The sequence below is a fragment of the Bubalus kerabau genome, chromosome 1 (genome assembly GCF_029407905.1).
Source record: "Bubalus kerabau isolate K-KA32 ecotype Philippines breed swamp buffalo chromosome 1, PCC_UOA_SB_1v2, whole genome shotgun sequence".
In the NCBI taxonomy this organism is placed as follows: domain Eukaryota; kingdom Metazoa; phylum Chordata; class Mammalia; order Artiodactyla; family Bovidae; genus Bubalus; species Bubalus kerabau.
The window spans coordinates 212,259,532-212,271,586 of record NC_073624.1 but is presented as its reverse complement, the minus strand read 5'-3'; the positions used below and the strand labels follow the sequence as shown (position 1 = coordinate 212,271,586).

The following is a 12,055-nucleotide window of genomic DNA, read 5'->3' as shown; positions in this document are numbered from 1 at the left end:
GCAGAGCAGAGGGATGGACCCACCCTTAGCCCCCCAGCCCAGTCCCCCCTAGTGCCTACTCAGCTCCAAAAGTTTTGCAACAGCAGCTGAAGACCACAGTCTGTAAACAACCCACTTCCTCCTTTTCCGCTCCTCCCTTCTTTCTCTTCCTCCTACAACTTGGAGAAGAGGTCAGGTGGGGGTGGGGAGAGGTCATCCAACACCCTTGTTCCCACTGGTGTGGCTCTGGAGCTTGATACCCCAACAAGTAGATATGGGAAAAGTGATGTATAGGGGTGGCTGGAAAGACTGGATAAAAGTGACAGAAAATCAAGGCAAACCGGGTGGAACTTTCAACAAGGAAATTACACGGGAAGTTCATGGGTCCACCTTCAGCTATAGTTTGATCCAGGCACCTTAACAAGGTCAGGTCTCCCTCTGGTTCCTCCTTTCCTCCTTGATGACTTTTTTCCTTCATTGTCGTGGCCCCAGGGGCCCTAGACTCAGCCCAGAAGCTGGGTCAGTCCCTCTACAAATTCCCCATCACTGTAGCCAGCGTCTCAAGCCTGTCTCGGATTGGCCGAACTTGGATCTCATGCCCCTAAACCATCTTTTGCAGGCAGGGGATGAAAGGTTCTGATGAGCAGAACCTGAGTCACATGGTCCTCTGTAAGTTGGGGATGGTGGGTCAATATCTCATGAACCTACTAGGGGGAGATGCTGGGTACTCCCAGAAGAGTGGGGAGGAGCTCGAGCTGTGAGCTGTTCCCAGTAGAAGCAGTGCACCATCTTTCCCCTTCTCCTTTTCACAGTGTAAAGAAAATTAGAAAACAACATAGCAAATGTGATTTGTTAGATCCTGACATGTTTCCATACTAAAATCAGAATCTCTGAAACAAAAGCACATTTGCAAGTGGAGTCCAGATTATGTAAGTAAGCGTATTGGAAATTGCGACAAAATTTGGAAATGACCCAACAAGACAGGTCAGTTCAATGAATAACCCCACGCATCCCCAGATGCTCTGTTAACCTGGGAAGACTTCCAGGGTATAGTATTAAGCGGAAAAAGCGATTGCTGGGCAGTGGGTCATGTTTCTGAGCCGCTGGCACTAGTGGGGAGGTATACCTTCAGGAAGAGCCGGCAGAGGGACTAGCAAAAGTGAGGACCTTCAGGTAGGGCCAGGCTGGTGTGCCCCACTAGCGGGATGGGGGGTATGGTGCAGAGAAGAATTTATCCTGGCCTCATGGTGTGGGGTCAGGGGTGGGGGAGGGGGCACTGCCTGATGTTACTTCTCAAATTTATTTGCTGGCTTAGGCAATTGATTCTCCCACCATCAGCCTGTGAGCTGCATGATGGCAGAGGCTGCATGTGTTGTGGGCCCCTGGGGGTTCCTTCCCAGGCCCAGGGAAGCAAAAGAGGGGTACAGGCTGGTCGCCTCCCCAGGGCTGTTGTGACTCCTTCGGGCTGAAGTGTTTCCTTGTGAGACATCTGACATCTTTGCCTCCCTCCCGCCTCACATCCCAACCAAGGCTGAGGAGGAGGGGGAGGGACTGTCTCCCTACTCAGTGAAGCCGAGGCTGGCCTAGGACCCCAACTCCTGGCTGGCTGCTTCCTAGACAGTGCCTCACTCTTTACTACAGGGAAACAGAGACTCAGAGACAGCACACAAGTTGCTCAAAGTCACAGAGCTGGGGCTCGAACCCAGGTTCTTGAGAGTGACTTCATAGCTGTTTGCCCCTCTGCTTCCTCATCTGTAAAGTGGGGCACTCATGGGACCTGCCTTGAGGGCAGAGAGAGGACAAGCTGAGTGAATACTTGCAAAGACTCAGAATGATGTCTGTGCTTGTAAGCACGTGTGAACACCTGCTGTAGTGCTCTGCGTTATCACCACCCGCAGCACTGGTTTAATTATGTTTGCTGCTCCTGCTAAGTCACTTCAGTTGTGTCCGACTCTGTGGGACCCCATAGATGGCAGTCCACCCGGCTCTCGCGTCCCTGGAATTCTCCAGCCAAGAACACTGGAGTGGGTTGCCATCTCCTTCTCCAGTGCATAAAAGTGAAAGTGAAGTCGGTCAGTCGTGTCCGACTCCTAGTGACCCTGTGGACTGCAGCCTACCAGGCTTCTCCCTGTCCAAGAAATAGCAACTGGGATCCTTTTGTGGAAGGTAGAGACGGGTCTTCTTACCCCAGGGCCCTGAACCAGCCACCACCTGGTGGCAGCGTACTCGTGACACTCCCAAGGCCTTCTCCTGAGGACTTTTCAAGACTCAGTTGTACAACCAAGAAACACGCAGACACCTTCTACAAAACAGAGAGAGGTTTTTATTGTGCCAGATGCTGAGTGATGCTTCATGGGAAGGGCCCAGCCAAGGGCAGGTGAGGGGGCGTGACAGGTACAGCCTTTCTAGCGGGTCCTGCCTGTGGGGTCCCTGGGGCGGAGAGAGGGGCCATCGTCGTCACTGTAGCGCCGGATGATGGAGTTGATCCAGTTGGCAAACTTGGCGACAGAGGCAAAGGAGTCTGGGAAGACCCCAGAGCCGCAACCCCCACGGATGAAGGAATCGATCCCATGGACCAGCCCGTTGCAGACCAGGGGCCCGCCAGAGTCCCCCTGTGGAGCCAGACAGATTGGAGGCTAGGGTTCCCGGCCCAGCCCTCTCAGTTCCACCTACCTGCCCTTCAGGGTGGGGAAGATATTCCAGGGGTCTGGCTGCAGCAGCCTGGGAGCGGGTGGGGTAGGGGCTGGGGGCACCCAGGGTACTTACAAAGCAGATGCCAGCACGCCGGCGTGACACCAGGGTGCATACATTGGTGGGGCGGCAGAGGCCAGTCACCACGGTCACGTTGAGCTGCTGCAGGATTTGGGGTGGTGGCCGGTTCGTGCCCAGACGGCCCCAGCCCATGGCCACGCACTGCACACCTTCGCCCACGCCCTGGTCCTGGGCAGGCAACCGGGCCACCTGCACGTTGGCGTTGAGGGTGGCCATCCTGTTGAGCTGCAGAGGAGGGTGGTGGGGTACGAAGCAGTCACAGGGGAGGGGTGGTGAGCCACGGCTGTGACTCTGGGGCCAGGTTCCCCCACGGAGGCTCTACCATTGTCCTGGGGTATTTAAGAGCAGGACGCCCACCCTCTGCATGCGTCCCATTGAGCCTCACTTTCCCCGTCTGTAAAGTGGGAGGAACCACCATGGCTGAGGCCACATCTCTGGACATGTCTTTTATACATATATATATAAATATATATATTTATTTATTTATTTGGCTGCGTGGGGTCTTAGTTGCAGCATGCGGGATCTAGTTTCCCAACCAGGGATTGAACCTGGGCCCCCTGAATTTGGGCGTGCAGAGTCTTCCCTGGACCACCAGGGAAGTCCCTGAATGTGTCTTGAGTGCAGTAACCAGTAGGCATTCAACAGAACAAACCATGGGTCACACCAGCGACCATAAGGCCCTTGTTCTAGAACATTCTCAGAGAATAATCATAGCTGTGCAAGCAGAGGGGAAAGGTAGGTTTCTGCGTCCAGACTCCCACCCACCGAATGTAGGTAATTTTGCCCCATTTCCCAAAGAGGGAGGCCGTCGGTGCCCACTGCTAGCAAAGACAGCTGTTCAGAGCTTCTGGCTGTCTTATCTAATCTCTGGCAGCCCTGCGGGGTGCGGGGGTGTACTTCTCCATTTCACAGCGGGGTGACTGAAGCACCGGGATTAGTGGGGACACCAGGTCTGCCCCCGCCCGCCGCACCCCCTAGTCTCCTGCCCCTCACCCCCTCCCCAAGCCTCTCAGGGCGCTGCACCTGCCCTGCCCGCCCCGCCCCCCGCGCACCTGGAGAACCACGACGTCGTTCTGCAGGCTCAAGGGGTCGAAGCCGTTTTCAAAGACCCTCCGGACCCTGAACATCTGCCGGGTTCGCTCCTGCCGCCGCAGGTTATGCGCCCCCAGCACCACGCGCACCGATCGAAAGTTCCTGGGGTCGGGGGCGGACAGGAGGTGATGGCGGCGGAGAGACCCTGCTGGGGCGCAGGGGGACCCTGCAAACCCTCGCGCTTTTGCCGGAAGCCCCCACCCTGGGCCGGCCCCACGCCCCTCGCGCCGGGACCCCGATGTGTGCGCGCGCGGAGACACTCACAGGCCGTTCAGACAATGCGCTGCCGACAGCACGAAGTTGCGCGCGATGAGGGTGGCGCCGCAGAAGTGGCCTCCGCGCAGCTGCAGCGAAGCTATGAAGGGCCAGGCGTGCGGCCGGGCTGCCCGGCCCCCCACGATCTCCGAGGCCAGCGCGGGGCCTGGGGGCACGGGCGGGGGTGGGGCGGTAAGCGGAGGAGGAACCCTCCGACCCCTGGAACCCCCACCAGGGCCCCGCAGGGTTGGGCTCTTCTATTGCTTGTCACCCAGAGAGGGGAGGGGGCGTGTACGGTCCTCCTGCTCCGGCGCAGCCAGACCTGAAGTCCCCACAGGGTGCGGGGTGAACCCCCCCTTCACCCTTACCACTCAGAACCTCAGTCTCCTCCTCATCCCATGAGGAGGAGGGGGCCGGCAGGGTCCAGGGTGAGTGGAGAGGCGGGAGCAGAAGACCAGGGACAGACTCGGCCCCACTCACCACCCAGCAGCAGGGCCAGCAGGATGGGGGCCAGGGCAGGGCTGAAGTGTCTGCAGCTTTGGGTCATGGTCGGTTGGGGGCTCCAGGATTTCTGCCCTCTGTGCCCACCTGTCCCTCTTATAGTCCCCACGCCAGGAGGCAGTTGCAGTTGCTAACGGTGGGGTCAGGTGCCCCTACTTCCTCTCCCCATCCCGGGGACTGGAGGACGGCTGACTGGGTGATGGGAAGAACAGTTGGGGAAGGACCTGTGCAAATGACCAGGAGGCTCCAGGAGGGTCACCAGTTCAAACTCAGGGTGCATGATTAAACCCTAATGTCAGATAGACATCTTTTTAACATAAGTGTATCCCACATATGAGTATGGGATGTAGTTATGAACAAAGTTTATCCAACATTCAAGGTTAGCAGGGTGTCCTATGTAAGTGAAGTGAAAGTTAGTCGCACAGTTGTGTCCGACTCTTTGCAATCCATGGACTGTACCCGCCCAGGCTCCTCTGTCCCTGGAATTTTCCAGGCAATAATCCTGGAGTGGGTTGCCATTTCCTTCTCCAGGGGATCTTCCTGAGTCAGGGATCGAACCCAGGTCTCCTGCACTGCAGGCAAATTCTTTACCACCTGAGCCACTAGGGAAGCCAATATTCCCTGCATGTAGTTATGTACAAAGTTAGTTTATCTGACATTCAAAGTTAGCAGGGCGTCCTGTATTTTTGCTAAATGTGGTCATGCACGCATGTGTGCTAGGTTGCTCAGTTGTGTCCGACTCTTAGCAACCCCATAGACTGTAGCCTGCCAGGCTCCTCTCTGTCCATGGGATTCTCCAGGCAAGAATACTGGTCACTCTGGCCCAAAGGAATTGTTTGGGATGCCACGTGCCTCAGTTTCACCAGGGCTCTCTGATAACAGCAATCACGTGCACCCAGCTCTGTCCTAATATTTTGCAGGCATGGCGGGGTCTCCACATCAGCCACCTGCCCAGTGACATGGTTGGGGGAGCTGGGCTTTGAACCCAAAATTCACAGCTATAGGGGGGCTTGCTGACTTCCTTGGCTTTGGATGTCCCTCTGGGAGCCTGGACTTCCAACCTTTGGTCTTTGGTTGCTGCTCCTAACAGGGAACTCACTCCTACCTGGGATTCGGTCAATCTCTGGGGGCCCTCTGAGGTTCTGGGAAGGAACCCCTCCCAACCCATCCCACCATTGCCCCTCTGAACTCTGAAACCCCTTCCAGCCGGAGCCAGAGGAGAGAATTCCCTCTTGGTCCTGGAGGTTGGACCATGGATCTCCATCCAAGTTTGAGAGCTTTGGTATGGACCTTGGAAGAGCTCAAGCTGGACAAGGGAGATGGGGTCCCCCAGGGCCAATCCCCAGCCCCATGGCACCCGTTCCCCTCCCCCCACCCACCTCCCAACCCCAGCTGCTCCAGCTGCAACGGCCGTAGCCAAGGCTGTCGCAAGAAGCAACGTTCTCCTGGCTTGGAGCAAGGCTTGGGGCGGGAACCAACGGATCCATCTGAGGAAGAGGTGGGCGGGGGCACCCAGGGATACCCAGAGCCCAGCTAGGGTGGGAGTCCAGTTTGTCCCTGGATCCCCCCACCCCTGGTGTGTGGCCATAGGCAAGTCAACCCCCACCTCTCCCCTCTTGGCAGGCTCCCCACTTTGTTGAGTTAAAGCTACCATAGAGCACTTGGTAAGCACCTGCTGTATACATAACCTAGTTTCCAGAGGGGGTGGGGAGAATGGAGGAGGCTTAAACAAAGTTGGATCTTTTGAGGACCACCTGCACGCTACATCCTCACAGGTCGCGATGGCTAAACTTGTGGACTCCAGGGGACTTGCCCTCTGTGACTTCAGGCCCTCTCCAAGCCTCAGTTTCTTCATCTGTAAAATGGAAGCTGTAGGTTCCCATCTCACGAGATTGTCCCACGGATTAAATGAATGAACTTGTGTGAAGTTCTTAGATAAGAAAGTGCCGTCCTTGAGGGTTTGTTAACCATTAACCCTCTCCCAGAGGGTATGGTGATGATTCTCCTGGGGGTGTTCTGGTTCCCATCAGAGTAGTGATGCCACGTGGAGCATCTCACAGGACAATGCTGCTCTGGAGGCTAGGGGATCCTGTGTTGCTGGGGGCCGCCCTGCTCTCCCGGCCAGCCCCCTCCCTGGGTCGCTTCTCCGCAGCATCCTGTTTATAATTCCTGTGGCTTGGTCCTCCCCTGAATGTCAACAGCCTTGTCAACCTCCAGAAGTCAGCCCCAGCTCCCAGGCCCCTGTTCTCTCCTCCCCTCCTTGGAGCTGATGCTTTTTGTGCAGAACTTTTCCTCTGACTCATCAAATACACACACACACACACACACACACCACATGCACACTCATGTGCTGGAGCTCATAGAAAATAGAAAACACCCGGGGCTGTTTTTTTCTGGGTCTTTCTGTTCCCATCAATGGGCTCAGTCCAACATGCCCTCCAGCAAACCTCATTTGTCCCAGTGCGGCGGGAGAGGTCCCTCTGGGCTTTTTATAGAAAGCACTTCCCTGCCGTGGGCCTGTGGGAGCTGCGGGGGGAATTCCCAGCCCTCCCCTGACGTTTATCAGCGGGGGTTTCCCAGAATTCCGGCCTTGCCCCAGGTCTCAGCGCAGGCTCGCTCCTGCTGCTGCTACAAGCCAGCTTCAGCTCCTCTGCTCGGGTGGTCAGCTGAGTTGTGCAACAGTTAAAAAGGCAGCGGGCCTGAGGGGATTCTGGCTCCAGCTTGAATTTGTGTGCCTCCACCAGGTGGCAGCAGAGTAAATCAATAACCAAAGAGCTGCCTTCCAACACTGGTGTGTGCCCAGAGCTGGTTGGCTCCTCTCTCTTAGCCTCCTTTGCTGCATTGCCATGGCCACCTGACCTCTCCATGGCTGGCCTGTGACCCCTACCTCTGCCTTGCCTCAGGCTCCTCCTCTAGACCCCAGGTCATCTGATGGCCATGTGTGCTCCAGCCCTGCCCCTCCCTGACCTGCTCTCCCTCCCCAACTCAGTTGGCCTTGCTGTTCCCCACATCCCCAAACTACTTCTGATGTAGGGCCCTTGCCTGGTCTGTGCCTTGTCTGCACAACCCTTCTTTTGTTCCTATTCCTCCACTGGGAGTCAGCTCAGGCATTGCCACCTCCTCCAGGAAGCCTTCCTGATAGCCCTATACCGGCCCCTGACTTGTTCAGGAGCCCCACAGGCCCTGGGCACCCCAGGTTGTGATGGCTTAGTCAAGAGGCCATGTTGATGAAAGGGCTTCCCTTGGTGGCTCAGACAGTAAAGAATCTGCCTGCAATGCAGGAGTCCCGGGCTTGATCCCTGAGTCAGGAAAATCCCCTGGAGAAGGAAATGGCTACGTACTCCAGAATTCCTGCCTGGAGAATTCCGTGGGCAGAGGAGCCTGGCAGACTGCAGTCCATGGACTCACAAAGAGTCGGACATGATTGAGCAACTAACTAATACACACAGAACTGGACAGGACCCCCCATCCCCCAGAGCCAGAGTGGGGCTCCTTGGACACTTGGAAATGTGTGGGGTGACTCCATTTTCCAGATAAGGAAACGGAGGCACAGAGAGGGGCAGCCACTTGCCCAGGGTCACACAGGCAGGGTTGTGGGCATCTGGGGAGTGGGATCCATGGTGACCTGGGCCCTCATCTGGCCTCCAGGCCTCTGTTCTCACCCCCACCTCGAGTTTGGGGTTTCAGGACCCAGACACTGAGGAACCTGACCCGCTCTCCCGGACATCACCCTTGGGAAGGACATACAAGAGCCAGGGAGGTGGTTCAGCTTTTATTGACGGCACAGGTGGGGCTGCCAGGGAGGGGGAGAGGGGGCACAGACACAGAAACAGACCCGCTGCCTCTGTCCACAGCGCCTGCAGGGGTTCTGGGGGCCTCAGGGGCTGTCCTTGCCCCCCACGCTGCTCAGCACGGAGTTGATCCAGTCCACATAGAGGGAGACGCGAGCAAAGAAGTCGGGGTACTGGCCAGTGGCACATCCCCGGACCACGAAGGAGTCCACGCCGTGGAGTACCCCATTACAGATTAAGGGGCCCCCAGAGTCCCCCTGTGGACGAGCAGATTGGTCAGTCCCTCAGGCCAAGCCAGCAGCCAGACGAGGCTGCCTGGGGGAAGGGGCCGCGCAGGGGTGAAATGCTCCCCCTTCTCACTGAAGGCACTCCAGTGAGACGGGGAGATGGGCGTGGCCACAGAGTGGGGGTCAGTCACCCACTTGAGGGGCCTCCGGATGGATGAGCCCCCAGACCCACAAAGGCCACATCACCCCTTACGACGGGTGTGCCCACCTTCCAGATGGGGAGATGGAGGTGCAGCAGCTGCTCAGGAAGGAGAAGGCAGGGCTGGGTCCCCGCTTCCCACCCTCCCTCCTGGGGCGGTTCCTGCGGTCCCTGCACCAGAGCCGCCGATACAATACGTACAAAGCAGATGCCAGCGTTGCGTCGGGGCACGTAGGTGCACACGTTCTGTGGCCGGCACAGGAAGGTGACCACGGTGACATTGAGCTCCTGTAGGACCTGGGGCAGTGGCTCGAGGGTGCCCAGGCGGCCCCAGCCCACGGCCAGGCACTGGGTGCCGTGGGGCAGTGGCTGGGCCTGCTGGGGGAGCTGAGCCATGGCTACATGGGTGTTGAGGGTGGCCGGCTTGTCCAGCTATGGCAGAGGGCAGGGGTGGGGGGACAGTGAGCTCCCGCCTCCAGACCCACATCCACCCACAGACCATTATCCCAAAGTGCCTCCTCCTGGCTTTCGCACATGCTGTTCCCTCTGCCTGGCTCAAGGGTCACCACCTCAAGGGAGGCTGTCCTGATCACCCTCCAAACTCACAAGGGCTCAGTTTAACCTTCCTTGAGGCCATGAGCCACCTGTTTGTAGCACTGGTCACTGTGGTGTTCATTCACATACAAAGCACTTATTGAGCACCAACTGTATGCTTTTTTTTTTTTTTTTAACTATTTATTTGACTGTGTTGGGTCTTCTTAGTTGCAGCATGCGAACTCTTTGTTAGGGCATATGGGATCTAGTTCCCTGACCAGGGATCGAACCCAGGGCCCCTGCATTGGGAGCACAGAGTCTTGCCACTCGACCGCCAGGGAAGTCACCCAACTGTATGCTTGATCCTGGCTAAGACCTAGGGACACTACGTCTTTGCTCTGGGAACTGATCTTTGGGCCAGGAAGGGCTGAGAAGAGGAGGGCAAGTGGCACAGTCAAGGGAAGTAGAGCCTCATCCTGTACAGTGAGTGGGGGGGCATCACTCAGGTGACACAGGGGCAAACTAGGGGAGGCCTCCCTGAGGAGGGGAGGCTGGTGCCAAAGCTGTGGGTGTCCAGTCGCTTCAGTCATGCGGACTCTTTGCGACCCCATGGACTGTAGCCCGCCAGGCTTCTCCATCCATGGGATTCTCCAGGCAAGAATACTGGAGTGGGTTGCCATGCCCTCCTCCAGGGCATCTTCCAGACCCAGGGATTGAACTCGCATTTCTTGCATCTCCTGCATTGCAGGTGGGTGATTCTTTATCCACTGAGCCATCTGGGAACCCAAAGGTGAGGGTATCTGGGAATAGTGCAGGGAGCGGGGAGAGGACACAGCCGGGCAAAGTCCATGAAGGGGGTGGGGATGGGATGGAAGGTCCCGCATACTCCGAAGTTGGTGCCTGGCTCGTCCTCCCGCCCGCAGCGGGAGGCACTGGAGGGTGGAGCACAGCGCCGGCACCGCCCGCCTACCTGCAGCAGGAGCACGTCATTCAGCTTCTCCTGCGGGTTGTAGTTGTTCTCAAACAGGCGACTGATGCCGAGCCTCTGCTGGGTGGGCTCGGGGGTCTGCAGGCGGTGGGCCCCCAGCACCACGCGCACGCGCTGCGGGTTCCTGATGGTCGGGGCGTTCGTGCTAAGCCTACCCGTGCTCCCTACTCCCGTCCTGAGGCCAAGGTGCAGCCCCTCGGGAACTCCCCACCGCTGCCCCAAGAGACCCGCCACCCCGTCTGCATCTTGCCCCCGAGGGTTGGGCCCCTGGCTTGAGCTCATCCTCCTGGGGCATCAGGGAGCCACGTCGGGCGGGGCGGGGAGCGGGCAGGGCAGGTGCCCGCCTAGTCTGGGATGAGAGGGTTCGGCAGGTGGACGGATGGAAGGGTGAGGCCAGGAGAAGCGCAAGCAGAGCCTCACCCCCGACTCGGACCCTCGGGCAGGCCTGCCCTCCGCCCCCCGGACCCCGGACCCCAGAGCAGGTCCGCCCTCCCCCTCGGACCCCGGCCCGTCACGCGCCGGCGCACTCACAAGTTGTTCAGGCAGTGAGCGGCGGTCAGCACGAAGCTCGGGTGCACCAGGGTCCCCCCGCAGAAGTGGCCGCCGGAAGCCAGCTGCAGCGACGCCATGTAGGGGCGCGAGTGGGGCTGGGCTTCCCTCCCGCCCACGATCTCCGCGGCCCGGGCTGCTCCTGGGGACGCGGGGGTCAGGGGCAGTCGCCTCTTCTCACGCCCCCGCCCCACCTCCAGGGAGCCCAGACAGGGGACAGGGGAGGAGGCAGAGTCGCTGCCTGGCCCGGAATCCCGCGGAGCCTGCGTTTCCCCATTTGCAAACTGGGGGTCCCATGGCAACACCGACTGGGGTCTGCTGGGGGAAAGGGACCCGGCCTGGGACTGTTAGCGCTGGGCGGAGAGCCCCGAGGTCATCATCATTACTCCTGGAGGCTCCGGGAGGCCCGGTGCCCAGCCCTGGGGGCCAGGAGATGGACAAGCTGAGGCATGAGTCAGCCTCCTTGGGGTAAGAGTGGAGGCCCCTCACCCGGGCCTCCTATGACACCTGCCTCATTCATCCAGTCACACGTTCATTGGTGTGCCCTCACACATGTATTAAGCGCTTGCTGTGTGCCAGGCACTGTCTGGGGATTCCGGTTACACTGTGTCCCCAGGACACCTGCCTGGGCAGGAGGTACTAGGTTTTGCCCACTTCACAGATGGGGAAACAGACCCATCCCCCTCCTTTCCTCCTACCCTCCTCTTGAGGCTCCCATCCTGAGCCTGAGCCTGCCTCACTCTCTCCACCTGGGCAGTGAGGGTGTGGGACAGGTGGACAGTTGGGCAGACATGGACCCCACTCACCACCCAGCAGCATGGCCAGCAGCACTGGGGCCAGGGAGGGGCTAGGGGGTCTGCAGCTTCCGGGCATGGTCCAACAGTGCCCCCTGCCCGCCCGCCCACCCCCTCTTATAGTCGCATTCAGCAGGCCGTTGGGGTTGCCCCACACCTGGGTTGGGCGTCCCCACTTCCTCCTTACAACCCCAGGGCCTCAGGAAGCTTGGGGTTTAAAGCCGCACCCCAAGAAGGCTGCAGGGGCTTCAAGCTCAGGCTCAGGGTCCCGCCCCACCCCCAAGAGGTGTGGGAAGCTGGCTAGCACCCACCCCCTGCTGAGATCCTCTGGGCCAGGGGGCAGTGTGGCCACAGCCCTCCAGCCTTCCACATTT

At 58.8% G+C, this 12,055-nt stretch overlaps 2 protein-coding genes across 2 annotated transcripts; both read right to left on the bottom strand.

Annotated features, from left to right (window-relative positions):
* Positions 1–2,298: 2,298 nt before the first annotated feature.
* ELANE (elastase, neutrophil expressed) lies at positions 2,299–4,645 on the bottom strand. Its single transcript, XM_055552861.1, has 5 exons — positions 4,579–4,645; positions 4,108–4,264; positions 3,804–3,945; positions 2,746–2,976; positions 2,299–2,591 (listed from the first exon to the last, which is right to left on the bottom strand). Exons 1-5 carry the CDS (start codon positions 4,643–4,645, stop codon positions 2,385–2,387), a joined length of 804 nt encoding a protein of 267 aa, XP_055408836.1. The 3' UTR covers positions 2,299–2,384.
* Positions 4,646–8,476: 3,831 nt separating this feature from the next.
* PRTN3 (proteinase 3) lies at positions 8,477–11,760 on the bottom strand. Its single transcript, XM_055548945.1, has 5 exons — positions 11,694–11,760; positions 10,870–11,029; positions 10,321–10,462; positions 9,018–9,248; positions 8,477–8,647 (listed from the first exon to the last, which is right to left on the bottom strand). The coding sequence occupies exons 1-5, from the start codon at positions 11,758–11,760 to the stop codon at positions 8,477–8,479; spliced, it is 771 nt and encodes a 256-aa protein (XP_055404920.1).
* Positions 11,761–12,055: the final 295 nt, after the last annotated feature.

What these genes read in the sequence shown, in the direction of transcription:
- ELANE (XM_055552861.1), bottom strand. Translation starts at nt 4,645, where the DNA reads ATGACCCAAAGCTGCAGACACTTCAGCCCTGCCCTGGCCCCCATCCTG. An exon ending in GCTGGCCCTGCTGCTGGGTG is followed by an intron (nt 4,265 to 4,578) that starts GTGAGTGGGGCC and finishes CCGTGCCCCCAG; the next exon opens with GCCCCGCGCTGGCCTCGGAG. An exon ending in GGCGTGCTGGCATCTGCTTT is followed by an intron (nt 2,592 to 2,745) that starts GTAAGTACCCTG and finishes CTGGCTCCACAG; the next exon opens with GGGGACTCTGGCGGGCCCCT.
- PRTN3 (XM_055548945.1), bottom strand. Translation starts at nt 11,760, where the DNA reads ATGCCCGGAAGCTGCAGACCCCCTAGCCCCTCCCTGGCCCCAGTGCTG. An exon ending in GCTGGCCATGCTGCTGGGTG is followed by an intron (nt 11,030 to 11,693) that starts GTGAGTGGGGTC and finishes CCGCGTCCCCAG; the next exon opens with GAGCAGCCCGGGCCGCGGAG. An exon ending in ATGACGTGCTCCTGCTGCAG is followed by an intron (nt 9,249 to 10,320) that starts GTAGGCGGGCGG and finishes CCTCTGCCATAG; the next exon opens with CTGGACAAGCCGGCCACCCT.